Source organism: Toxotes jaculatrix, chromosome 17 (assembly GCF_017976425.1).
Source record: "Toxotes jaculatrix isolate fToxJac2 chromosome 17, fToxJac2.pri, whole genome shotgun sequence".
Lineage (NCBI taxonomy): Eukaryota > Metazoa > Chordata > Actinopteri > Toxotidae > Toxotes > Toxotes jaculatrix.
The window spans coordinates 397835-425349 of record NC_054410.1 but is presented as its reverse complement, the minus strand read 5'-3'; the positions used below and the strand labels follow the sequence as shown (position 1 = coordinate 425349).

The following is a 27515-nucleotide window of genomic DNA, read 5'->3' as shown; positions in this document are numbered from 1 at the left end:
GACATCTGTTCTTGAGACAATCTTTGGTCTGAAGCGGAACCGGAAGTGTTGTTTTGTTGTCAGCAACAGTTGCTGTTTCCACAGCTGTCTCGTTTCCACTTTAGTTTCTCTTTAAAATTTTCCCCACGGCTCTTTTTTTGATTTTGCTCTCTATATTTTTACTTTCTAAACTTCACGTTTCCGCGGTTATTCGCGCCGTTCACCGAGTTTTGACGGTCACGCTGCTGTTTGATGCCGGAGCGGGAAGTTCGAATGAGGCTAGCTGCTGTTAGCCTGTATGCTAACGCTCCGCCGATAGTCACCAAAACTGTTCAAACTAAATAAAATCAAACCATATTAAATTAAACTAAATGGATTAAAACCGTGCCGATGTTTCGCCAGCCCGCCGTTAGTTCTCACACACCCCGGGATTTACCCGGTGATCTCAGCCCGGATCAATCCTCCTACAGCTCGGACACCGGGGACATTTTAATCCGTTCCACCAGGATTCTCCTCCCGGACCGGAGATGTGGCGCTGGATCGGGACCCGGATCGGTCCAGATAACCGTCCAGAAGCTGAAGGACCCTGCCCCCGTCCAGCAGCAGCCGCCGCGGGCGAAGCCACGACAGAAGCCGGAAACCTGTGCTCTTCCACGGCCAGCGGCAGGCGGTCAGCCCGGTAAGAGCTCCGGTAGGTGCAGCAGAATTTAATATATTACACTATATTAATAATGATTGAAATGGACCCAGAATGGTCCAGTGTCAGGGAATAATGTATTATTAGAACGTTATTTATTTTTCTTTGTCTTTGCGTTCATGCAGACAGGTGGATGCTGAAGGAACCTGGACAGACCAAAGAGAACCAGGAACCCTCAGGAAAAGTGAGTCGTCTTCTTTCACTTGTTCTGCAGACAAAGATTTTAAGAAGCAGCAGCATCGTGTTTCGGTTTGTTCCAAAGAGAAGAAGATCCAGACACCAACACGTATCATCCACACCTGATTTTTCCAACACTGCAGAGGGAGTATGACAGAGCTGAAACGTCAGTTTGTCAGTAAACTGATCAGTCATTTCACAGAAGAATCATCTGATAGTTCAGATAGTTCAGATTCATGTTTTCTTTGAAAGTGAAAATACCAAATATTCTCTGCTTCTCGCTCTTTCAGCTCAGGTTTAATTATAGTTGTAAAACTCTACTAAAAACCTGGATGTAGCTTCATGGAAAGGATCTTTACTCTGAGGTGCACTTAGCACAGACGTCTGCAGATTAACTGCAGACCTTTACCCTGAATATTAGAAATAAAAACCTCTGTCACTGGAATAAAACCTACTGACTCCAATGATTCATTCAAATCTGGATAAAACTTTATTACTTAATTACCTGACACGGCTTGATTCTGATGTGTCTGAGATTTTTCTTCCAACAGCCTCCAACAGAAAAGAGGAAGCTCTCTGCTGGGACGCAGAGTGACCAGCAGGCTGGTGAGAGAACCACCTCTATCAGTTAGTCAGACAGTCAATCAATAATCACTATTAGGACAAACAGCGTGTGATCGAACACTACTGAGAAACATACTGATTGTAAATGTATGTCATTATTTTAAACGAACTTTAATTTGTACTTTTATTTGAAGTTATAAGAGTGTGATACAGAACATCATTGTAATTTTCTTCTATATTATTTAATGAAATCAACTCATTTCTCTGACTCCGCCTCTGCTTACATCATCACTCTCAGGTCACGACCTCCTGACTTCACGTTTCACCCCTGGAGGTCGAGGAGTCGTACTCACAGCTCTCAAACAATGGTGAGAACAAACAGAAACGCTTCATGTCTTAAAATGAAGAAAAAGCCTTTGGACTTTGGTGCTGTTTTATTCATGCAAACATAAATTTAATGTTAAAGGAAATGAAAAAATAAAAATTGAATGAAACTGAATACATTTTTTGTTCCTTATTAAATTCCTGCTGGCTTCTCTTTACCTCTGTCAGAACTGTAGTGGAAGCAGATGGAGATTCAGCATTTAACTCTGCTGGTGAACTAGTCTGTGATCATACCTGCCATTCTCTCAGCTCTCACAGCGCCCCCCGCAGGAGAGAGGTCAAAGTGAAGCTGCTGAAGCCAGAATCACTGAAGGACAGCTCTCAGGGTGCTCCTGGTCCGAGGTCCAGCTCCCAGCATGTAGTGGGGGTCCAGCGAGTGGCGGGGCTGTCCTCCGGTCACCAGGGAGACACCAGCAGTGCAGCTGCAGCCCCTCTCATCAAGGTAGATCTGATCTTAGATCAGTACTGACGGGACCTCTGCTGTTGTACAGCAGACCAAGCAGATATAAGAACAAACAGGTGTGTGTGCGTGTGTGCATGTGTGCTGTTTCAGGTACAGGTGAGACTATGAACTGTGATCCAGGAAGCTGAGTAACAGGTCTCTCACCTGTACCTGAAACAACACGCCCCCACCAGCGCAGGGCACCTGGCGCAGCTCTCTGATGCTACACACACTCACGGTGTCTTCGCTGTTGTCAGGCTGCTTCGTCTCCTTCTCGTGTGCAGGCTCAGTCGGACGTTGAGGCTCGAGTGTGTCGGCTGGAGGACGACGTTCAGAGGCTGCTGCAGGTGGACAGGTGCTCACAGACACGCTCGTCTTTCTGTACTTGTGGGGACACTCGTTGACATAATCCATTCCCTTCACCTTAAAACTAAGTCCGAGCTGTTTGTGGAAAAGAGGACTGAACAAACTGTCCTCACTGGACCTGCATCAGTCCGTCAATCCCTCAGTTCTTTGACAGAAAACTCGAAACTGATCAGCAACTATTTTTGATTATTGATTAGTTGTTTTTAATTAAAAATTCCAAAAATCTCTTCCTGGTTCTCACACGACCAGATGTTTGAAGACGTCAGAAAATCTGTTACTGTCATTTTTTGCTGCTTTCAATTAATCAGTTAATCAATTGTAAATCACTGTCTGCTCTGTTGGCAGGGAGGGCGGGGACGGGGGGCGGAGCCTGAGCCAGCAGACCCTGCAGCACCTGGAGATGCTGCACAGCCAGCAACTGCAGCTGCAGGTAAAAAACTCACCTGTTCACCTTCCGCTGACTCACTCTGACATCACTCAGCTGTCTGACTGTTCATCGACTCTCCTCTCCTCCAATCAGAGCCAGCTACTGGAGTCAGCCCTAAGGATGGTAACCAGCCACGCCCCCATGACCTCTACTACCTCTGAGCTTACAGCCTCAGGTCAGCCGGCCCATCTGCAGGTCACACACCTGGACGCTGCAGGTAAACACACTCAGGTGTTTCTCCACCTGAGGCTCCATTTGTGAGTTGTTTTTTTTTGATAGTTGAAGCTGAAGAGTTGGAGGTTACAGCCAGTGAGCTGTCAGGTGAAGCGGAAGCTGTGAAAGCAGAGGAAGTGGTGATCTGGCTCCGATGAGTCAGAGCTGAAAGCAGCTGGACGTCAGCTTCAGACGCTGGAGTCACTGTAAAACTCGTGTTTAATGAGGATTTAATGGAAAAGATGAAAAGATCTTGGGTTTTGTGATTTTGCAGGTGCACGCAGGTGTAAAAACAACAGGAACAGTTCATGTAGTTTGTCAGCAGGTGGAGCTGCAGCACCGACACAGCTGAGACAGACGGAGACGGACTGATGCAACGTTCATCCAAAATCAGAATCCAAACTGAGTCAGACCTGAACCCACAGACCTGACACGCGTGTTGATCTGATTCAGTGTGACCTCACTTCCTGAGGATATCATCACCTCTGATGTCCGTCCTGCAGAACTTCATTCAGAATCCTGCTGTTTTTAAGTTTCCTTCAGTGTCACAGTGATCCAGTGAGAGGAGTCTGTACATCCATGGCTTCACTGCAAACAGGAGCTGATCACAGCTGATTCAGCTGCTGTTACTGGGGACAGTTTGTCTGAATGGACAAAGACACAGACACATGTATAGGCAATATGTACTTTATGGGTACATTCCCCTAAAGCATCATGGGATCTGTAGTTCCAGAACTTAGAGCAGGATTATCCCCCAAATAGAAGCAAGACAAATAATAATAATAATAATTCTCAACCAGGTCCCCAGCTCCTGTATTTGGTGGGTGGGTCCCATGGTGGGTGACACCAGAAGCATTTTGATAAATCGTTCATTTATTTCAATCACTTCTCAAGTGAAAATGTCAAACATTTGATGTTTTGTGGTTTTGTGGGATGTTAATATTAATGACTCAGATTATCACTGGGAAGATGATCAGCAGCTTAATCAACCTGCTGGAAGCTTTCTGAGCAGGAGCTGTGTTAGAGTGGAGATGTGGTGAATGGTTGTGGACAGGAAGAAGCAGCGGCGTCCCTCTGACACATGGAGGCCGTTACCATGGAAACACACCTCCTCAGACTGGGACTGATGCAGCAGAACAGATCAGTGGGTGTGCGTTTGTGGAGGTTTCTTCCATTTTAGCCCCGCTGGGATGGAGACGGTGTTGTCATGGTAACCTGGCTGTTTGTAGCAGCAGGCTATTTATAGCTTCAGTCCTGAATTCAGTGCTGATACCTCGCTGCATTAACAGCTCCGCTCCGATCACTCGTCACTGACAGATGAATGTTAACATGTTCTGTGGCCATCAGAGTCCCAGTGTGTCCTGATACTTATGTCCTGGTGTTTTCTCCTCTGTCTGTTAGTGGGTGTGTTTCCATACACCTGTTTTCATATATATTTAAATTTGTGCATTAAAAAAAACCTGAGTGGAGACGAAAAAATAAACTCTGATGCATTTTTCCACACGGCTGAGGTGGAAACATCAGGAGACTGAATCTTCCTCCCAGTAACACATCAGCCTCACAGCACTGTCAGGTTTCAGCTCTTCTTCTTCTGCTCATATTCACGCAGCAGGAGGAGTTAAACCAGACTACACTCAGGTTTTATTGGGAAGATTTTCTGGAAACTTGGCCACTGTCTTTTCACAGATTGGAGCTGTGAGCAGGTTTAGTCTCTGATGGTTTTTATTCTTAAAGAAACGGATGAAGTCCTTACTGCTGAGAGCTGTCAGCCTGGTTACAGTGTGAAGACCTGTCCTCTGTTAGTGGCAGTGCTGGGGCGCAGCAGCCCACAGTGATTCAGCAGATCTCTCACCATGTATTCAGGCAGGACTGTGAACACTGAAGATCTCCACAGGGTGAATTGTAATGACTCTGTGACCTTTGACCTTTTCATCAGGTCAAATTTCCACACTGTTGTGTACAACGTTCAGTACAGTGTGTTACTGTAGGAGCTGCAGTCTCTCTGGTCAGACCAGCAGCAGAGACCTGACCAACACTTGTCTGTCTCCTCTGTCCTTCAGCAAATGTCCTGAGCAACCAGCGGCGAAGCTCCTCAGCAACCAGAGCTGCCGCCGTCACCGCTGCTGCTGCTGCAGTGGAGACCAGACCAGTTACCATGGCAACACCCAGCCGTGACCGATGGCCAGAGCAAACCAGGTGAGGGAGGGTGTGAGCGTGACAGTTTTGTTAAACAGAGACTGAACGTACATCCTGCACCGAGCTGCTGTTCAACAACACACATCTGAATCTGTCAGTACACAACACAGGTCCAACTCCCACTGCAGGGTTTCCCTGCTCCAGGACCACAGTCCAGTCAATACTCAGGTGTGATTGGGTCAGGTAGAGTCTCAGGTGTGTGTGTGTGTGGGTGTGTGTGTGTGTGTGGTTGTGTGTCTGTGTGTGTGTGTGTGTGTGTGTGTGTGTGTGTGTCTGTGTGTGTGTGTGTGTGTGTGTGGCTCCCCGTATTTGCATAATCATTCAGAGAGAGTAAGAGTCAGGGGCGAACAAGGCTGCAGCTCATCGTATATTCAGCTGCTTCATCATCCTCCTGGCAGCTCGGTCGCTAGGCATGTTTCCATGGCAACTCAGATGATATCCATCAGAGGCATGCTGAACCTAATTGTGTGTGTGTGTGAATGAGTTTCTTGAGTCGTCTGATTTTCTGCCTCTTACCTGGGTGCAGGTGTGGATGGATTCTGAGACATTTCCATCGTTCTTTATGAAAATGAACTGAGTTAAATTAAAAAGGTCTTAATTCAATCTGAGGAAACCTGGAATCAGCAGTAACCCGGGGCAGTTTACAGACAGACGGACAGAAAATCTTCACGGAGGAAGATGTTTGACAGTTTTACATGAGAAATACGTGCAGTGCTCAGCTGATTGGCAGCAGATCGATTTCCTGTCGATTATTGACGGACTGTTGCAGCTGTGGTGTGATGTCAGCTGTGATCAGCAGCTCGTCCGCAGACGCTGTGCTGATCTGCTGCAGAAACAAAGAGGAGGAAACGGCAGCCCTGAGCTCCTCACTGAGGGAGGGAGGGAGGGAGGGAGGGGGAGGGAATCACAGAGAGGTGAAACCTGCCTAGCAACACAGATACACATGTGTTTTCCTTCATGTCTGCAGCAGACTGAACCTCACCTGAGGCTTGAACAGGTGTGAGGTCAGGTCCTGTTCATTTGAATTAGTTGATTCATTCAGAGTTTCTGTTGTCCACAGCTGTGATTTCATAACAGATCCTTCTTGTCCATATTGCGTCTGCTGGGTTACTGGGACACTGTGTTAAACTGGTCTGTGTGGGACTGGAAATGGGGCCCAGGTGGATTTGGGTTCGTGTTTCTCTTCAGTCGGACTGAAGCTTTTCTGAGTGTTCAGTCAGAGGCTGCAGCGACAGAACAGCCTGCTGTGATCATGTTACCTGCAGCTGCACCGTGACAGGGCGGAGGAGCTGCAGCCTGATGCTGCCTGGTTCCCTCTGCTGCTCATTCAGACTGGGGGAGGGGGGTGAAACAGATGGAGGGAGGAGGGGGAGGAAGGGGGAGGAGGGCAACAAGTGGCATCATGTCAATTCAGTCTCAGAGGAGCAGTGACGTCACTTTCTCTTCCAGGTGTCACTCCTGGGGGAGGGAGGGGGCATAATCCAAATTCCTCAGCTACTCACACACACGCACACACACGCACACACACACGTCCTCCTCCGTCTCTGCAGCACAACACGGAGCTCCAGCAGGAGGAGGAACAATAACCTGAGAGGAGAGAGGGGGGGTCACTGCGGTCCGCCTGTCTGTCCCACTCTCTGGCCTCATCTCTCTGTTTCTGCGGGAAGGACCGAGCTGGTAGAAGCAGCTCCGCCGAGGAGGCAGGGAGGGAGACGGACAGAGGGAAGATGTCCTCCCCGCAGGTCTCCTCGTCCCGCAGACAGTCATGTTATCTGTGCGACCTGCCCCGCATGCCCTGGGCCATGATCTGGGACTTCACCGAGCCCGTGTGCCGGGGCTGCGTCAACTACGAGGGCGCGGACCGGATCGAATTCGTCATCGAGACAACCCGGCACCTGAAGCGGGCACACGTTTTCCAAGAGGGCAGACCCTCCGCCGGAGGACCGCCACCTGCGCCGCAGCAGCCCGCCGTGGCGAAGAGCCAAGCGGTGTTTGGGAAGGAGTCGGTGGGGCAGCTCAACCACCACCACCACCACCAGGCGGACGGACCGGGGAAATCTCAGCAGCCCGGTGTAGACCGGTACTCGCTTGGTACGGACAGCCGAGGGCGATTTGACTACAGCGGACACAGCAGCAGCAGCAGGCTGCTTAACGGACTCGGAGGACCGAATGGGTTCAAACCGGACGACGGACCGCCCGAGCTGAATCGACAAAGCCCGAACTCGAGGAACAGGAGCCACGGGGGGCTGGTGTCGGCACCTGGGCAGATGAATGTTCCGCCGAACTTGCTGCCCCAGACCCTGCTTAACGGACCGACCCCGCACGGCATGGCGACCAGAGCCGCCCCGCAGGGCCCGATGGTCAGTGTCCCAGTGCCCGGACAGATGGGGTCTGATTCGGGAGGGAAGCGACCCTCCTCGGTGTCCAGCACGGACCAGGAGCGGGAGCTGAAGGAGAAGCAGCGGAACGCGGAGGCTCTTGCCGAGTTGAGCGAGAGCCTCCGGAACCGACAGGAGGAGTGGGCGAACAAGCCGAAGATGGTGCGGGACACGCTGGTCACCCTGTCCGGCTGCACCCCGTTCGACGTCCGCTTCAAGAAAGACCACGGGCTGATCGGCAGGGTGTTCGCCTTCGACGCCGTGTCTAAACCCGGTATGGACTACGAGCTGAAGATCTTCATCGAGTACCCGAGCGGCTCCGGGAACGTGTTCTCCAGCGCCTCGGGGGTGGCCAAGCAGATGTACCAGGACTGTATGAAGGACTTCGGCAGAGGTTTATCCTCAGGGTTTAAATATCTGGAGTATGAGAAGAAGCACGGCTCCGGGGACTGGCGTCTGCTCGGGGATCTATTACCGGAGTCTCTGCGGTTTTTTAAGGAGGGTTTGGGGGGAGACATGCTGCCGCAGCCCTACGTCGACGGCAGCTACCCCCTCCTGCCCACTTCCCTGGTGCTTCCCGGCCGAGCGTTGGCTTCAGGCAGCGGAAACAGCAGCTCCAGGGCCGCGGTGAGGAAGAGGAAAGCCTCCCCGGAGCCGGATTCAGCGGAGGGCGGCCTGAAGCTCACCGAGGAGCAGCAGAGGCAGCAGTGGATCAACAGCCAGGCCGAAGCCCTCAAACTCTCCATGGCTGCGGGCTCCTTCGCCGGGCCCCCTCCTTCTCTTGGCTCGGGACACCCCGCCCCCCCCTCCGGCCGCGCCACACCCCCCGAGTCCGCCTCTCCTCCGCAGAACGGACAGTCCCCGATGGCCGCGCTCATGTCAGTCGCGGACACACTCGGGAACGCGCACTCTCCCAACAAGGACAGAGACTCGGTTCACTCCACCACATCCTCCTCCAGGCACAATAGCAACAGCCCGGTATCCCCCGCCCCCGTGCCCGGACACAGGCGCCTCTCGTCCCGCAACGGAGACTTAGGGCTGTCCGCGCCCTCTCAGTCCGCAGCGGGCATGGACCAGGTGCACGGGCAAAACGTGCCCGACTCCCCCATGGCCAACAGCGGACCTCTGTGCTGCACAATCTGCCACGAACGGTTAGAGGACACGCATTTCGTGCAGTGTCCCTCCGTCCCCAACCACAAGTTCTGCTTCCCGTGCTCCAGAGAAAGCATCAAGGCCCAGGGAGCCTCCGGGGAGGTGTACTGCCCCAGTGGGGCTAAGTGCCCGCTGGTCGGCTCTAACGTGCCCTGGGCCTTCATGCAGGGGGAGATAGCCACCATCCTGGCCGGAGATGTGAAGGTAAAGAAGGAGAGAGACCCCTGAGGAGGATGAAGAGGAGACTCTTTAAACTCTTCCTCTCTGCTTTCAGTCAGTCTGCTGCAGAGTCAAACCTTATGATCCCCTCTGTCTGTCAGGGGAAGAAAATTATGAATCTGAATACAAATCTTTTTTTTTTTTTTTTCCAAAACTCTGGATGCTGATGGAAGGATTTTGATCAGTGGTAGAAACACGTGAAACAGGGCTGCAGATTCTGAGACCAGAGCTGGGCTTTCACTCTGTTGATTAGATGCAGTTTAACACGTTTGAGCTGAGCTGAAACATCAACACATTATTCGATGTACAAACACTGCGGCTCTGATTTGACAGTAACTGAACAGTCTGCTTTTACATGAATCTGTTTTTTATTAATCAGTCATTTACTTTGCAAAATGTAGGAAAATAGGAAAAACTGCACTTTCCTGAAGCCTGAGGTGACGTCCTCAAATGTCTTGTTTTGTCCAACCAACAAAACCAAAACCCAGAGTCGACCAGTAATTTCCTCTTAGGTCGATAAACAGATGAATGGATAGACTTTATTGGTCCAGTGAGGGAAACAGTCATGTCACAGCAGCCTGAGGAGGAGAGTAGAAGTAAAGTCTGAGTCTGAGTCTGCTCATCCTCTTCCTGTACGGTGTCAGTGTTGGTCCTGCAGTGTTACTGAACACCTCATCACACAGGTAGTCTGACCTCTGTGATATTCTTGGTTGTGTCTCTGATGAATCCCACATGTTGGTGCAGGATGAACGATGCTTTCTGCTTCCTGTTTCAGCAGCTTGTTCCTGAGTCTGTGAAGGAAACGGAGGCTTTAAATTCAGTGGCTGTAACTGTGCTGCGCTGACTGCACAGATGAAAAGAGGATTTTTACCCAGGCAGTTTTCCATCGTTGATTAATCCACACCGGTCAGGTGACCTCTCCTGTACGAGGAGGACGAGATTCTTGTGAGTCTGATTTTTGTCTGAATGCTAATGATACAAAGCTCCAGTTAGACCCAGTTCAGACAGTAAGAATGTCCGGGTTCACTTACAAGACTTCAGTACATCTGCAGAAGCAGCCCAACCAATCAGCATCCACCTCAGGAAGACAGCGACAGGGTTCACTGATATAAGACCAGAGCACAGGCCTGTCGCCACAACAAGAAAACCTATGCATCTTTGAATTATTCAAAGTGTTTAAACGAAGCAGTTTGTTCAGTGAATCTTCCATGGATCTAATTGCGAAGCTAAAGGTGTAAAATAGTGTGTTACTGCTTTATGTCCCATCAGAGCTAAAGAAACACGGGGTCCAGGAGTAGAAACTGCAGTCAGCAGTGAAAAGGATGTAAACACGCGGCAGCAGCATCTGAGGCTGGCATCACTGTTTCTGGGGATTTAGGGGTTAATTTAAATTCTGTTTACTGACTCTTTAAACAGGTTGGGTTCTCACAGCTGACTGCTTTTACACTTAATAGTTTTAAACTGACCAGTTTTAGGCCAAAATGATAATTGGTGTTAAAATGTACAGGAAGGATGTAGTGTTTGTCCACAGTGTGGACAGGGCCATAAAACAACATTTAGACATGGAGGGAGATAAAACGTATTGTTGTTCACTGTCATCGAGGCATTTTGTTTACTGATGCCCTCACTCTCATCCTGATCCTGACCCACCTCAGTCCAGTGGCATGACAAAGCTGAGATGAACTGAAGGTCAGATGACTTTTACAGAAAATCTAACGGGAGAGTGTGAATGAATACCAAATTCCCAGGATTCATCCAGAGGACACGATCTCAGTTATTCTTTAGACTTTTAGCCAGTCCGAGAGTTTATGATGAGATGGAACAATTTTTACGGAGGACATGACCAGAAAATGATTTATGGTTTTAAAACTTGTTAGTGTTTTTGGATAAATCCACGATGCTGTGAAACTTCAGAGGAGGGCTCAAGTTCCACTTGCCAGTATTTACTGGTTTTCTTAATGGTCTGTGGAAATAAATGGAATGTTTGGACTTCTGGTTGAACAAAATAGTACATTTACAGACATCATGTTGGACTCTGAGAGACATTTTCCAGTATTTTCTTACACTATATAGTGTTAAATGATTAACTGAGAAAATAATTACTGGATAAATCAATAGTGAAAATCATCATTAGTCGCAGCCGCACTTCAGATTGTTTGAACAGCCCAAAGCCACAAAGTAAATCAGTAAATAAAGGGGTGAGATAAGTTTTACTGGAGAAACTATCCAGAAAATTATGAATTAATATGGATTAATATCAGATTATCATCAATTAGATTTATATTAATCAGTTTTATTCCAGGTACAAGCTGATCAATTTATCAAGTAATAAAAACTGTTTGGGAAGAAGATGGGGATCATCTGAAATAAGAACAGGAATGTTGATAGTTCTGTCCTTTCTGGATATAGCGTGCTAGACCTTGTTTGGACCAGTCCTTTAAAAGATTTAAATAATGCGTATATGATGTAGGTGAAGCAAATAGTTTACACATTGAATGGGAACGGGGTAAAATTATTATGTGGTTCATGGGGAAACAGCAGCAGTTTGTCAGGTTCAGCTCGTAGCCCGAACATTTGCCAAAATTCTAGAGGTGGATTTGTCAGCCTCTGAAATATACATCAGGAGATCGTCAGCATACGATGTTTCTTTCCACTGACAGATGTTAACAAAGAAAAGCTGATTTTCAGCTGAGCAGCTGCAGTGAGGGACTCGTCACAGGATGGAGGTTTTTGCAGAGATGTGGAGGGAAACATATAAATATTCTACATGTGGATGTGTCAGAAAAAGTCTTTGAACAAAGAATAAAGAGTCGGAGTGTTGTTTTTGTCGTGGAGGTGACAGAGGTGTGAACATTGATGGTGTGATGTTGTGTTTAACAGAGAGTGAGACAGCTCTCGGTCACAGTAATGGACTTCATCATCACACTGGCAGTAAATAAATTCATGTCTCTAAAAATACGTTTTTATTTTTTATAGAAGTCTTACTATTTATTTCATTTTTTAGAATCATTTCTGAATTTGATTGTTTTGCATTTTACAGTATTAAAATGATTGTTGTGATTTCAACATTTTCATTTTTACAATTTTTTTACTGCAATAAATCTTTTCCCTTCAGGCTTTCTATGTTCTCCGTTCTGTTTTACATTTACGAGTTGGTTCCGTGAATAGCACCATGAGAACACAGCCCTTTGGTTTTTTTCTATTTTCTGTTCTTCTAATGATAGAAAGATAGAAACCAATAAAACAGATAAAACAAACACATTTGATCTTGTAACGTGCCTTGGAGCTGAGTCAGTTGTAATAAATTTCATTGGTATGAACTTTTTCAGTGAAATTTGACTTTTCTTTCTGACCAAACACACAGGACTGAACTTTATTTTGAAGGTCTAGGAGAGCAGAGGTCTTTGGAGAAGTTTCCAGAGATCTCTGCTGAGAGGCTGTATCAGCATCATGCACCAATACAGTAAACTCTTAAATAGTTGACATGGCTTTTACCTTCTGCACCTGCAGAAAGAAACAGGCTTTTATTTCTATTTAGTTTTTGATGATACTTTAGTAAGAATTCTCTGTTTTCTAATCTCCTGTCTTTATTTACTGTTGATACAAACTGAATATTTTCTCCATCTTTACCTGTTGTTCCTTGTAAATTCAGTATCGTAGCTTTTACACAGTACTAATCCATCAGTACAGCAGTGATGTGATACTGTTTAACACCACTGTTCATTCACTAACTATTTTGCTTCTACTCCGCCGTTCTCTTCTATTGCAGACTCTTCACATTAAAAAGCATAAAGCAGTTTCTGGTTCTGGTTCTGGTAGAAGTCTGGGGTGGACGAATGGATGGACGAATGGAGGGATGAATGGAGGGATGGAAGCATTAGCATCCCATGTAGTGCCCCACATCCTCAGATTTGTGTCATTTTGTACTTGTTGTTGGTGAACATCAGCAGCGAGGCTGGAGGACTCTGTGGGATGCTTTAATAAAATCTGATGGTTTGTGTTGGAGGACGACAGACGCGTCCTGGCGTCCTCCAGGGGGCGCTGGCGTGTCACTGCTCCTGGTTCAGGAGTCAGTATGAAGCATTTGGTGTGAGAGAGGCGTGCGGATGGAGCTCCTCGTCCGGGGAGGCAGAGGCAGGCCTGTTATTGGCTGGCGGTTACCGTGGAAACCACCGCTGCAGGCAGGACGGGCACATGGGGAATAATGTAACACACACAGACTGCAGAGTAGAGTCTTTGTCTGCAGAGAAGCTGGATCTTTATTCTGTTTAATGCAGCAGGAAACAGCCTGAGTTCTCAGATACCTGCAGACTGAGCATCAGTAACTCTGTGTACTCTGTACTGCTCCTGTTCCACTGCACCTGCACTGCACTACAGGACAGCAGGAGCAGGTGTCACCCTGCTCACAGCACTGGTGCTGCTGCCTGTACACTATCACAGGTAGTTCAACCTGCAGTATTTGCAGTAATAGTATTGGTATTTGTACCAGTGGAGTTCTAAATAAACCTGTAGTAGTATTAGCAGTAGTAGGTATAATATAGTTCTAGTAGCAGAGGTTGCAGCAGTAAATACATGTTGAAGTAGCTCATTTGTGTGATTTGTGATGATGAAGTGGTTTGAAAATGAAGCGGTCCACTTCATTTTAAACCACTTCATGGGGCAGTTACATGGTACGAAAACTACTGTAGCAGTATGAAGTATGAGGAGCAGTTCTACATGTACATGTACCACCACCAGTAACCATGTGTAGCAGTAGTACCTCAAAGTGTTAGCAGTATTAGCTAGTAGTTTTGGTTTTTTGCTGCATTGCAGATTTTTCTCTTTGACCAACAACACAACACAACACACACCTGGACTGTGTGTGTGTGTGTGTGTGTGTGTGTGTGTGTGTACAGTGATGGTTAAGGTGCCCTTGGCTCAGTGCAGCAGCTCACTGGAGACTCCCTAGCATTCTAAACAGGAAACCACCCTGGACTCTCCACAGTCTGTGTGTGTGTGTGTGTGTGTGTGTGTGTGTGTGTGTGTGTGTGTGTGTGTGTGTGCGTGTGCGTGTGCGTGTGTGTGTGTGTGTGATCCATCACTGGATTCGTCAGTTGGCAGAAAGTGAATCTGTGATTCTGATAATTACTGTTTCTGTGATTTTTCATCGTCTGGCCTCTGTCACAGTAAACTCTCCTGACACGGGGCCTTGAGGTGTAAGACCATGTACCATGTGATTACACTCTCCGCGGTTCGATTCCAGCTTTGGACGTTTGTCGCAGTGAAGGTGAACTGGTGCAGTCTGAACAGCAGGAACGAAAACCGTTTCCTCTGTCAGAATAAAGGAAGTGAAAGGCAGCCATCAGGTCTGTGTGACTCTCCTGATGCAGACTACCTGTGTGACGTGAGGCTTTAACCGTGGAGCTGAGTTATTTTAACGCAGCCTCAGGTTCATCTGTCTGTCTGTACGTTGAGGTCGTCAGTTTCCCTCCTTCTCTGTTACCGTGTAGGATGTGGTGGTTGCCGTGGTTACCAGCCTTCTTATTCAGGAATGTACTGAGGTAACAAAGACAGAGTAAAATGTGGATCCACCTTTAGTTTGGAGTAGTCTTTCATCACTTCCTTTGAGAGAGCTGAGTGGAGGCTGTTACCCTGCAGGTGACAGGTCGGAGTGTGTAGATGTAGGTGGTGTTTAATTTGGGAATGTGCGGTTCGTCCTCCCTCAGCATCTCACGGCATCAGCTCCATTTATAGACGATGATGTAAGCACTATCTCTCTCTCCCAGCAGACCCTGCACCCCCCACCCCACCCATTCTTCTCCCTCCCTCCCCCGGTTGTTTTTTCTTTCTTTCTCTGAGGCTGAAAAATGAGCGCCTGCCTGTTAATGGTGCCACTTGGTGCTTTGCTTTGGATGTAAATTTTCCATTTTACCTGAGAGAGAGAGAGAGAGAGAGAGAGAGAGAGAGAGAGAGAGAGAGAGAGAGAGAGAGGATGATGGGAAACCACAAGGACAAAATGAAAGAAAAGGTCGACACAGACTGCATCGATATTCGTCTCCACACGCTCCAAAGCTCGTGGATCACTGGTCAGTGTCTACAGGGAGGAAGGGAAAGGGGAGGAGTGAACAAGAGAGGAGAAGACAGGAGAGGAGAGGAGGAAACAAGCTCTCTCCTCTGTGAATGGGAGCTTCTCTCCTCCTTTAGCAGCATCCCTGCTCACTGTTGCCATGGGAAACCACTGAGGTGTTGCCTAGCAACAGCAGCAGCAGCAGACTGTCTGCAGCAGCTGTGTGAGTGTTTCTGAGTTAGTAGCAGCCATTTTATCTCCACCCATCACGGCACACACACACACACTGAGGCGGCAGGAAAAGCCCACTGGTGTCGGCCATCTGGCGTTTCCTGAGTCTCTCTATGGTGTGTGTGTGTGTGTGTGTGTGTGTGTGTGTGCGTGTGCGTGTGCACGTGTGTGTGTGTGTGTGTGTGTGTGTGTGTGTGTGTGTGTGTGTGATTAGTGACAATGACCCATACACTCAATGAAAATGAAGCTCCCAGCTCCCACAGACTCCTCTGTTTCCTCTGCTCAGCTGTGTGCTCTGATCTCTGGGTGACCTCTTATCTGTCAGGGAGAGTTCAGCAGGTCCAGCGCTCTGGGCCCCTGCTTTCTCCGACCTGTTCCCACAGACACTGAGAACAGGTCTCACTGCCCAGTTTGTCAAAGGGCACTTTACAGATTGAAAAACTCAGAGGACACAGAAAATATATAAATCAAATGCAGAGTGTTAAAGAAACACAGGCTAAAAGGAGCCAGGATTCTCAGGATGTCCCTGCAGCAAAAACGGACTTTCCTCCAGTTTGTAGAAGGAAACACTTTGTATCGGGGTCATTCACGTCTCCCCTTCACTGTTCTCTGTTGGTCGTGTTTTTTAATCAGAAGTGACCAGTATCGCCGAGGTACTCCCAGCGTTTCCACAGCAACCCAGCCACCTGAAAGAACTGACTTGCAGCCTTCAGCCAATCACAGCCAGGCGGTGGTAAGGAAAGCCAATGAGGTGCTAAGGGAGGTGGGACAACTGAGGACTGAGATGAAGATGCTGCTGACAGTGAGTAAATAAAACCAAGACTAGAATACAGTAGAGTACAGTAGAACACAGCAGTCCTGTCAGAACACCAGCTGTCTGGACTTTCAAAATGTTCAGGTCCTGATGGGACTCAGGATTTTTATTCTGCAGCCTGAAACAAAGGTCCACCTGGGAAAGTCACTGCAGGAGACATGATGTCTGTACAGAAAGTTTGTTTGTTTGTTGATCTAATGTCTGAAGTACTTTCTGTCATCCAGCAGCCAGCAGAGACTCTGAAAACTACCAGACCTCCACCAGACAACCATCAGTCTCAGTCAAACCTACTTCAGTCCCAACTAAACCACTTACAGTCCCAACAATCCCAGTCCCAGCCTCAACAACATCAGTCCCATCGAAACCTCTCTCAGCCAAACCATTTCCAGTCCCAACAAAATCATACCAAGTTCCAGTCCCAGTCTGGGCTGGTTCAGAGGAAGCATGTGGTTCCGTCCATTTTGGAAGAAGCACATGAGGTTCTTCGTCAAGTTCAGAGAAGGAAGAAGGTTCTGGAGGAGAACCTGGAGGCAGTGCAGAGAGCCAAGACTGGAGAAATCCTACACTGCCAACTGGAGGCACTGGCTGCTAACAGGTAGCTAATGCTAAGTTTATGTTAGCTAACAGGGAGGCCTAGTTACTGCTAGTAGGTGCTAAAAGGCAACTACAAGCTAGCATTGCTGCTAAAGCTAGCTCTTTTGAACCTAAACCGTTAGCTTTTAGTTTACTAACAGGTAGCTAATCAGTAGCTTACTGGGCTCATGTCTGCTATCAACATTTATCTGACATCAAAATGTAAAGTACCAACAGCACAACTATGACCCAAAATATTACTGGATTATAATTATTGACTGATTGTGTTCATCACTTAAAGCTGGAGCTGAATAAAATGGAAATACTGCAGTAAAGTACAAGTATCTCAGAAGAGATCTTTAGTAAATGTACTGAAATACTTTCCACCGCTGCTGCAGCCACACACGAACACACGCTGTCAGAGTGTGTGCGATGGACAGCCGGCCTCAGAGCGTCCTGCAGGCGGTGTCCAGGTGAAGCTGAACCCAAACATCACTTTGATTGACAGCTGTCAGACTAAAGAGCCTCTGTGATGTCATTTCCTGTTGTGCCTGTAAATGTTACTGTACACTGTGAATGTTACACTGAAGCTTGGTTTGAAGAAAATCATGAATCAAATCAAAATCACAGTATCTGCCAGAAAAATCTCAGATCTTTTCCTAAAATCGTTCAGCTCTAAAAATAAAATCTGCTGCTCTGGTCTCCTTTGACTGATGTGTCCTTTGTGTCCTTTGTGGTCTGCAGAGACTGGACTGCGGAGGTTCGGATTAAGAAGACCGTAGATGCCTGGATTAGTGCTTTATCCAAAGACATTCAGGTGAGGTCTCAGCAGAGTTCACACAGCTCTTGGAATTCCAGGTATCATTTTCCAAGCATTTGGAAAAGTCCTGGGAGACAATCAAACTTTTAAGTTTTAAATGAAGTTTTTAAAGAAAGTCAGTTTGGAGGAGAGGTGAAGACGACTCCGCTGGGGATCATGCTTTCAGAATTTGGGGAGATAAGGACTTGTAAACAGTCGGACACCACAAAACGCCAGAAATCTGTGTGAACCAGTGTGAAGTGTTTCCTGTTGTGTTCAGTGTAAAATCAGCTGTGGATCAAAGCTTCAGTGTTTCCATCGTCTCGCTCTTCTTCTTCTGCTCATATTCACACAGCAGGAGGAGGGAAACCAGACTACACTCAGGTTTTGTTTGAGTTCATTTGAACTGTTGATGGTAAAAAAGCTGTTTTCAGGATCTTTAACGTGTCTGTGGAAGCGTGTGCTGGGATGTGCAGGTGTTAGAAAAGTCTTAGAAAAGATTTAATTCATTTTCCTTAAAAAGTAGAAAAATTCACCTTCAAACTGAAGGACTTCAAAAAGTTTCTGGTTAAAAAGTTTAAAGGTTTTGTCTGTGACTTCAGCAAGTGTCAGGAAACTCCCCCGACCCCTGACCTACAGTAGTGTTCATGTGTGTATCATGTGAGTCTGATTAAATGATTATTATCTGATTATTTTGGGGTTAATCAGTTCATCCATTCATCCATGGAGAGGTTGATCTTTCACAGCTTCGTTCCTCTTTGGAACAGATATGAATTAGATCTTACATTTGATTTGGTGAATGTGTAGAAACACTTCTTCTTCTTGTCCTCAGGCTGAGACGTCCTCAGAGGACGCTGCACTGACATCAGAGCTGAGGACTGCGAGGAGTTTCGCCCGCACAGGAACGGGCAGGCCAGTGAGCGCGCTCAGAGAGACGGGAAGTAAGACAGCGGTGGTGAGAGGAGGCCAAGGACAGAGAGCGAGACAAGGACCGGTCAGACAGGACTCTCATTTATCGGTTTGATCAGTAATACACAGGTACAGTCTGTTTTATTGATGACGCCTGTTTACAGGTGCAGGGGGTGAAGCCTGGCAGAGTTCCAGGTGTGCCGACAGACAGTGAACAGCTGGAGGGAGAGTCGTACCTGACACGTCTGTACGGCAGAGCTCCGTATGAAGGTCTGAGACGAACCCTGAAGAAGAGTCCGTACCTACACTTCAGCTCACCTGTGTCACCACTCCGCAGGAAGCCCCGCCCCCGCCTGGTGGAGAGCATCAGAGGTTTTTTTTTTTTCGTTTTGTTTCGAGTTTTATTGATTTGACCACAGAATAGAAAGTGTAGAAAGAACTCGGTAGCTTTATGAGCCTGATACCCAGAGTTATTCATCATAATATGATCTTACAGTTCTTCTTGTCCCATGTAACAGCAGCATCAGCGGCTGACTCCAGCTCTCTCTGTGTTCCTGTCTCTACTGTCACCACTAAAATGCAAACAAAGATTTTAAAAGCTTCTTTTCCTCTGGGACTCAGGTGTGAAGGTGAAGTCTTGTAAGACTCAGACCAGCTTGGCTCCTCCCCTCAGCCCATCACCTGGACAACCTCATCATCAAGATATGGTCAGCTCCTCCCACATGACCTTCGCTGACCCCACTGACCTCACAGTGACCCCTGCAGATGCTTACTCTGTTCCCATGACGATCCCACTGGGTCAGTTAACTAATTCACTTCTAAAGTTTGTTATTTGTGTTTTATATGTTTTATTTAGAAGAAGAAAATTAGTTAATTAAAAAAATACAAAATAATTTAAATAAATATTTAGTATTTAATTAAAAAATAGTAGAAATTAAATAATAATAAAAATAATATTGCAAATAAAGAGAAAATATGATATAAAGTATGTTCTCAGAAAAGAAGAGAAAATGGTGTAGTTTGTAAAAAATGAAAGAAATTGGAAATATTAAAAAAGGAAATGAAAAATAAAAAGAACTAAAATGTCTGGAAAACAGAAAAACTAGTAAAACAAAATAAAGGTAACCCTCTGTTCACCTTTCAGGCCGTCGCAGGATTGGCCCTTCCTCCAGGTGTCCCACTGAGCGTCAGCAGGAAGTGCCATCACTACCCACACCTACTTCCACATTTGGTGCAGCTGCTGTGGCTGATGGAGCACCTGAGCCACAGCCACAGGTGAGCTGGGTCTGACGCCCTTCAACACTCGGAGTGAATCCTGTTCACATGTGTAAACCAACCGGTCAGAGGTCAGAGGTCACTGACATGTTGTTGTGTTGACAGAGGGAGGAGCATCTGGATGCAGGTGAAGATCCTCCTCCTCCTCCTCGTCCATCAAATGCTGTCATTGAGACGAAGAGCGAGGATGAGGAGAATGTTTTTCCTGGAACTGACTTCCTGTCTGTAGCTGATGTGGTCCAGGTAACCTTCATCCTCCTCTTCCTCCTGCACATGTGTTAAAGTGGTTTCAGATTTCAGCTGCAGTTCCACAGCTCCCCCTGCTGGACACAGACTCCCACTGCTCAGGTAACAGGAGGCTGCAGTGTTGGATCCAGGGTGGTGCTGGAGGGCTCACATGGGGGGGGTCGGTCCGGGGGGGTGCAGTACTCTGTAAGGTACAGAGGGAACAGGAAGCATGTCACTAAACAAGGAGCTTTATTTATACTGAGGTAAATGTACAGAGATACTTTCCACATTACTCTGTGTGTGTGTGTGTGTGTGTGTGTGTGTGTGTGTGTGTGTGTGTGTGTGTGTGTGTGTGTGTGTGTGTGTGTGTTCATTATTACCCATTACTGGAGGACATTTTCTTTTCTCTTATATTTTATCATATTTAAATGACTTGTCAAATTAAAACATCAGATAGTTTTTAGTAACAGTTGTTATGTTTATGTTGAATAAACTGGATCATACCTGACAGACGTGATCCAGTTTTCCTCCCCTCTCCCCTCAGGAGGAGGTGAGTGTGGTGGGTGAGGAGGCTGTGGAGGTCGATGGGGGTCCATCTCCTCCTCCAGTCCTGTACCAGGGTCCAGCCTTCCCTCCCCAGGCCCGCTCTGCCCTCCCTGCCCAGGGACCGGCCTCCATCCAAGACCCTGTCCAGCAGAGAGAGACCCTGGAGAACCAGCTGATACAGTGGTGAGGGAACAGTCTAAACTGGATCCTACTGGTGCTGACAACATGTTTGTAGTTCTATTCTGTTCTAGTTGTTTCTATTTGTTTCTGTTCTCCTCGTTTCAGGGTGGAGCAGCAGCTGATGTCCAGGATGATCTCAGAGATGTACTGCCCCCTTCCCCCCGACCCCACCCAGAATGTTTCCACCGACCAATCAGAGCTTGAGGAGCGGAGCGTCACCTCAGACATTGGTGAGTGGACAGACAAAGGGACGAATCAGAGCAGGTTCCTTCAGACAGGCATTTTGACACAGTTGTACTCTGGACGTGCTTCGTGTGGACGTGTTGCTGATCTTAATGTGTGTGACCCGTGGTGTGTTCAGTGGAGGCAGCAGGAGGTGGAGGTCTGCAGCTGTTCGTAGACTCCAGCATGTCCGTGGACTCCACTGTGATCAGGCAGCTGGTTAATGAGGTTCTGACAGAGATTGTGGCTCTGATGCTGGGACAGAGAGATCCACTGGACACAGGACCAGGACCAGCAGCATATCAGGAGGTACAAAGACCCAGGACACAGAACAGCTTCAGTGTTTCTGTGTGTTCTGATCATAAACTGGATCCTGCTTCTGTTCCAGGACAAACTGGTTCCTCTGGTTTCTACACCAGTACCAACCCCTCCACCCAGTCAGACCACGCCCGTTGGACAAACCCCGCCCACCACCACACCCCTTCCATCTGAACCAACCAGCCTACTGAATGAGGCGTCTCCTCAGCCAATCACAGCTCCAGGTGAGAAACAGCAGCAGCATTAGCATTAGCATCGTTAGCCGCTGTGTTAGCTGTTGTTTTTAGTGGTTGTAATAGTAGAAGTTTTAGTATTTAGCAGGCGGTGTATACAGTAGTAGCAGCACTGCTAATTCTCTTAGCATTAGTGTCAGTAATGATCAGCTGTACAGTTGTAGCTTTAGCTGTAATCACTATAGTCACAGTAGAAGTGTTAACATTAGCATCTTTAGCAGTAGCACAGATGTCTGTGAATGTTCTCATCCAGGTCATTGTTCTCTCTCTCAAATTGAATCGAAGGCAACTGGACTTGTATTTGCATGCGATGCATACGAACTGATGAAGCCCCTTGGATAAGAGGCCAAACGTCTTCCCAGACAAATACAAGTCCAGTTGCCTTCGATTCAATTTGAGAGAGAGAACAGAAGCACAGATGTTTGTTGCAGTTTCAGTATATCAGTAGCAGATAAAAGCTAACTTCATTAGCATCATCGTAATGTTTGTTAGTTTTTGTGTCTGAAAACCTGGAAAATGAGACGATGCATCTGAAGAGTTTTATCCTGAAATTAAAATGTGAAATTAAGAAGCTGGAGCTGGTAACAGTCTGACTAACTGTGACCTCAGAGCCAGTGGCCACGCCCACATCCAGCCCAGAGCCTGCTCCCGTCGCAGAAAGTTCACCTGGCCTTCATCCTGACCCGCCCCCTCTAACCTGGGGAGATGCTGAGCTGCCACTGGACGAGGAGAGACCGGAGGAACACCTGGAAACACACAAACAAGCAATGTACGTGCACGTAATCTGAAAATGAAGAAGACAGCCTTTAGTGTTAGCTGGAGGTTCGACCTGAAGCAGCTCGCGCTTGATTTAAAATACATTTTTAGCGATGCTAACGTTGTGTGATGTTCCTGAGTTTGTGGTCACACACGCAGAGAAAAGCTCTCTCAGTCTGTCTGTCATCACCTCACTGTGTTTTCATGTGTGTGTGTGTGTGTGTGTGTGTGGAAATGTCTGGAAACTGAACCCTGATGATCAGCCTTTCAAAATAAAACCTCATTAAAGCAGATGGCTGTCTCTTCTCCTGCAGGGTGATGTCAGTAGCAGAGGAGGAGCCTCCTCTCTCCTCCCCCTTTTCTCCTCCTCCTACCTCCCTCCCTCCTGCTCCCTCCCCGTCTCCTCACCTCGGTCCTGACCCCAGAGCAGCATCCCCCTCCAGCTCTTCAGGGGACTCCAGCTCCAGTGGTTCCAGTGGTTCCAGTAGCAGCAGCAGCACAGTGACAGCAGGGACTGACGCAGCACTGAGACACATCTCAGAGGGAGAACTGCTCATCAGTGTCAACCAGCTGGCTGCCACCACAGGTATCATCTTCATCATCATCATCGCACCTACATCTTCTCTCAGAACCACAGAAGATTCAACATAAACAGCACACAAATGGATAAAACAACAAAACGTGTCTTCAGTTGTGAAATAATCCGACAGGATTCATAAGATCAGAGGGATAAAGGAGAAATTCTTCATTGGTCTTTAACATTCTCACACACAGGCCTTACTCTGTGCTGAGGGTTTGCTTTAGTAAGACATGGGTGGACTGTCCCATCAGAGCGTCTCTGGAAATATCAGCAGCTATCGGCTGGTTTGTGATGGAAAGTGTTTGTGAACTGGAGAGATTTCTGACACAGCTTCAGTGTTTCTGTCGGCACATGCTGCTGTGACAGTGCAGATGTGATGTGATTAACGTCAGTGTCTCTGTGTCTCAGAGGAGGAGGCCGTCTGCAGTTTCTCCAGCTCTCTGCAGGAGCTGCAGGACATGGTGAGGGACACATTGTTACTCAGCTTGTGTTCATGAAGTGTTTGTCTCTCACTCGTGAACAGTAGCAGTGGTACAGTCTGTAGCATTACCTCTGTCTGTCCCTCCTCCAGGACTATGATCCCCCCAGTGAAGGACAAGTCAGAGGTCATGACCTCCTGCTGGCCCGAGGAGAGAGACCACAACCAGAGGTACACACCCACACACACACAGACACACACACCCACACACACACAGACACACACACACACACACACACACACAAACACACACACACACACACACACAGAGTAATGTAGTGTAACGTGGAACGTATCTCCTCAGGGCTCCTGGGGGAGGGAGGACCAAGATCAGGAGGAGGTGAGCGTGGGAGAGGTGAGAGATGATTGGACTACAGATCCCAGGAGCAACAGCAAGGGCACAGCAGCCAGGCGGAGTCAAACGTCCTCACCTGGACAGATCAGTCAGTGTGCAGGTATGACTGCCTTCAGACACAGCTGAGGGCAAAGCGCACCATAAACACTGTTGCTCTGTTTCTGTGGGGACGTTTCCTGTGAACGGACCCTGAGAAGTGTCAGACGCACAAAGTCTTTGCTTTGGTGACACCCTGGACTGACCCTAAGTCAATCGCAGGGCCGACACACACGGACAGACACACACACACTCACACCTAGGGCCAATGTGGAGCAGCATGATGTGCATGTTTTTGGGACTGAGGGAGGAAGCTGGAGTACCCGGAGAAAACCCACTGCACCACCGTGCCATATTAAAATATTAATATCCAATCAATAACCTGGTAAACCAGCAGTGTTGACACATTCAGACAGACCACAGGTAGGACAGGTAGGACAGGTAGGACAGGTAGGACAGGTGGACTTATTCTTCATAAACACACTGACCAATCTCTGACTCTGTCTCGGTTTCCTCAGATGTGTCAGACGTCAGTTTTGAAGTGACCAATCAGGGCTTGGTTACCATGGGCAACCTGATGGTGGAGCCACTTGGTACACTGACCTCTGACCTCCAGACCGACCTTTCACTGTCTCCTCCTCCTCCACACCTGGAGAACATGACACCTGCAGGTAAATGTACAGATACTTTCCACATTACACTACATTACTGTGTGTGTGTGTGTGTGTGTGTGTGTGTGTGTGTGTGTGTGTGTGTGTTAGCGACCTCTTCAGTCATGTCCTGTGATAGTTTACACTCTGAGTGAACAGGTAAAATCATTTGTAGTTAAATATAAAGAGGAACCTGCCTGCACTTCTCTGTGTGAGCAGCAGAGGGCGACGTGTGTCTGCTTCTATTCAAAGATCTACTGAGGACACACGGTTCACTCACTCTCCCAGTCAGCTTTACTGGTTTAACTGGTCAGAAGTAGTTTGAATTTTAATGTTGTGATTATTTTAATTATTATAATAATTATTATCAGAACCTAATGATCCAACATTATGATATAAAATCACTTAGAAACTATCAGTGATGACAAAACAATAACACACACACACACACACACCCACACCATGATGTGTGTGTGTGTGTTTATCTCCACACTGACTCCACACATCCAGCCACTCAGTCACCACATCTCCATACATGGTAATGTTTATACTGACGGAGCTGTTTTAGAGTATTATTACACAGTGTGTGTGTGTGTGTGTGTGTGTGTGTGTTTCACAGTCGTTTAGTCTGACGACTCAAACATTTTCCCAGAGTTCAGTTTCTGTGTTGGAATCAGAGACACTGGACTTTGGTTTGATAAATGACTAAAATCATTTACTGAATTATTAAAATACTTTCAAATAAATGTTCCATTAATCAGCTGATTGATCAGTTGAGTAATTAATTGACTGGTTATCTCAGATCTTGTGTGGATGTGGCAGTAACTCTCCTGGGACTAATTTCTGTGGCGGAGGTATACATTCCTCTCTGTGTAGTTTTGTGTTGGATAGTTTAACAGGACAGACTGTGGGTTGTTCTGATTGGACAGAATATACCATGTGACCTGAACATCACAGCTTTTGAATGCAGTGCTACATGACGCCCACAGGTGTTCAGATCACAGATTTATCAGCTGGTAACCAGAGGCCTCAGCACAGAGACTCTCAGCCTGAAACTGAAGAACCGTCTGCGCCCGGGACATGTCTCACCATCAGTTTAACTAAGACATCTGGAGTCAGAGAGGGAGAAGACAGGTGTCGTCTGATGAGAGGCGGGATTTAACGTGTGTTTCCCTTCTCAAACAGGTTGAGCTGTTATTTTCATGACTGATTAATCAGCTGATTATTTTTTTCCATTAATTTTGTCTAAAAAAAAAAGTCAGAAAAACAAATGTTAAACTCAGTTTGAGCTGATCCCGCTCAAAAATGACTCATTTAAACCGACTGATTAATCAAATACTCTGTGCAGCTCTACGATGGAGAGCACAGCGTACGTATGAAATCAGTAATGTAATAGATTACTTTGTATGCACACTGTTGGTTGTTGTGTTCTGCTCAGACTGACCCCCCCCCCGCGGTTTGAACGGAGACAGGAAGTAGCCGTATGAGCGGGATCAGTGTGTTTGGATGAGTCAGGATGTGGACACACACAGATCCTTCACTAAAACAACACGGGGGGGTCACACACACACACACACACACACACACACACACACACACACACACACACACACACACACAGCCTCTCTGTTCTCAGATGAACTGAGCCTCAGTGTTTCTGTGTCCCGCCTTCACACTGACTCCGTCCTGAGCAGAGACATGTCGTCCACAGTTATTCTGACCAAAAAGGTCACGTTAATCATCAGACCATCAGTAAAACTCGGGGCAGTGACCGACCTCAGACCCGATCCAGCCACAGCTGGATGTGAAGGCGTCTGGACAGATGTGCTCTCCCTCTCTGAGGTGAACTGCTCACGCTCATCAGCTCCCACCCTCAGATACTCACTGAAAACAGGCTCACATCTGGAGCCAAAGCCGATCTGACCCGGCGAGGTCTGGACTCTACAAGACCCTCAAATGTCCCTGTGGTGTCTGGCACCAAGACATGAGCAGCACATCCACCATCGGCCTGTCTCCGGTTCGTGGTCTGTCCCTCATCAGTGCTGACTGCGAGCCCTCTGTGGTCTGCGTGTTTCTCACTCACTGGGATGGTGAACATGAATGAATGAACTCTGTGGATCTCTGTGGTTGTCATGGAAACACGTTCGATGTTATAGTGAGCGACTCAGCCTCTCTGCCACCATCATGCCTGACCGACCAATCAGAGAGCATGTTAATAGGTGTGTGTGTGTGTGTAAAATTGAAGGTCCGTCAGTTTCATCCTTGTCTCTTTAATTAGAGTGAGCTCTGTAACCTTGACAACCAGCTAACTGAGGGATGTACTGTTAGTGTGTTGCCATGGAGACACAGGGAGCGAGGAGAGCAACAGGAGATTTTTATTTACAGACAGAAATGTTTGTCTCTGGACTTTGAGGATGGAGGAGTGGCTGAAGGCCTCTGTGCTGGATCAGCTGTGAGGATGAGGAGGATTTCAGAACCACCCTCAGACCTCACGTCAGACGTAAAGACTGCTGAGCTGTGAGAGGCAGTGTGTTAAAGTTTCCTTCTGTCCATTCAGCACGTTGTTATGAAGACAGCATCCTAACGTGGCTGAGCAGGTCGAGTTAACAGGAAGTGCAGTTTGGTGAACCGGAGCTGATCAGCTGTGCTTTTTCTGCAGCCAGACACAAGGAGGAGGGAGGAGCCGGGAGGATGGATGTTCATCTGCCCTCCATCAGACAGGTGGAGGAGGAGGAGGAGGTGGAGGTCGGAGCAGCAGCTGATACAGACTCAAACCAGAGAAGAGAAACTGAGGAGTCAGTGTAACTGTTTATAACAGACTGTCGTGTTGTTGTAAGTATGACGGAAACCAACGATTATTTCAACTCCTTATTGAAATAACCAGCAGGAACCAGCTGGAACCAGCTGGAACCAGTCTGTGTCACTGGGATCTGATTCACTGTAAACCACACACTGGGTTCTAAAGTCTCCTGCAGCTCCAGGACTGTTCCGTCTCCTCAGCTGTTTGAATTCAGCTCGGAGCTGATCACTGATCAATAACACTGATCATTATGTTAGATTCTGTCGTTGAAATAAATAAAAGCTTTAATAAA

At 47.4% G+C, this 27515-nt stretch overlaps 2 protein-coding genes across 7 annotated transcripts; both read left to right on the top strand.

Moving 5' to 3' along the window:
- Nucleotides 1-72: 72 nt before the first annotated feature.
- kiaa0586 (KIAA0586 ortholog) lies at nucleotides 73-27515 on the top strand. 6 transcript variants are annotated; one of them, XM_041060751.1, is made up of 28 exons: nucleotides 73-658; nucleotides 802-860; nucleotides 1405-1459; nucleotides 1716-1785; nucleotides 2051-2243; nucleotides 2501-2598; nucleotides 2955-3039; nucleotides 3130-3253; nucleotides 5310-5445; nucleotides 16105-16273; nucleotides 16510-16880; nucleotides 17603-17675; nucleotides 18490-18651; nucleotides 18731-18938; nucleotides 19188-19364; nucleotides 19711-19841; nucleotides 19947-20084; nucleotides 20614-20798; nucleotides 20901-21025; nucleotides 21157-21326; nucleotides 21406-21559; nucleotides 22178-22337; nucleotides 22639-22910; nucleotides 23313-23365; nucleotides 23476-23553; nucleotides 23687-23837; nucleotides 24292-24444; nucleotides 27087-27515. In XM_041060751.1, the coding sequence occupies exons 1-28, from the start codon at nucleotides 370-372 to the stop codon at nucleotides 27236-27238; spliced, it is 4191 nt and encodes a 1396-aa protein (XP_040916685.1). In that variant the 5' UTR covers nucleotides 73-369; the 3' UTR covers nucleotides 27239-27515. The 6 variants fall into 6 exon arrangements, with proteins under 6 accessions (XP_040916685.1, XP_040916686.1, XP_040916687.1 ...); XM_041060752.1 differs by having other exon boundaries at nucleotides 73-670; nucleotides 2528-2598; XM_041060753.1 differs by having other exon boundaries at nucleotides 73-670; nucleotides 2528-2598; nucleotides 27083-27515.
- Nucleotides 7173-9203, top strand: irf2bpl (interferon regulatory factor 2 binding protein-like). The gene has a single exon (XM_041060759.1). It carries the CDS (start codon nucleotides 7173-7175, stop codon nucleotides 9201-9203), a length of 2031 nt encoding a protein of 676 aa, XP_040916693.1.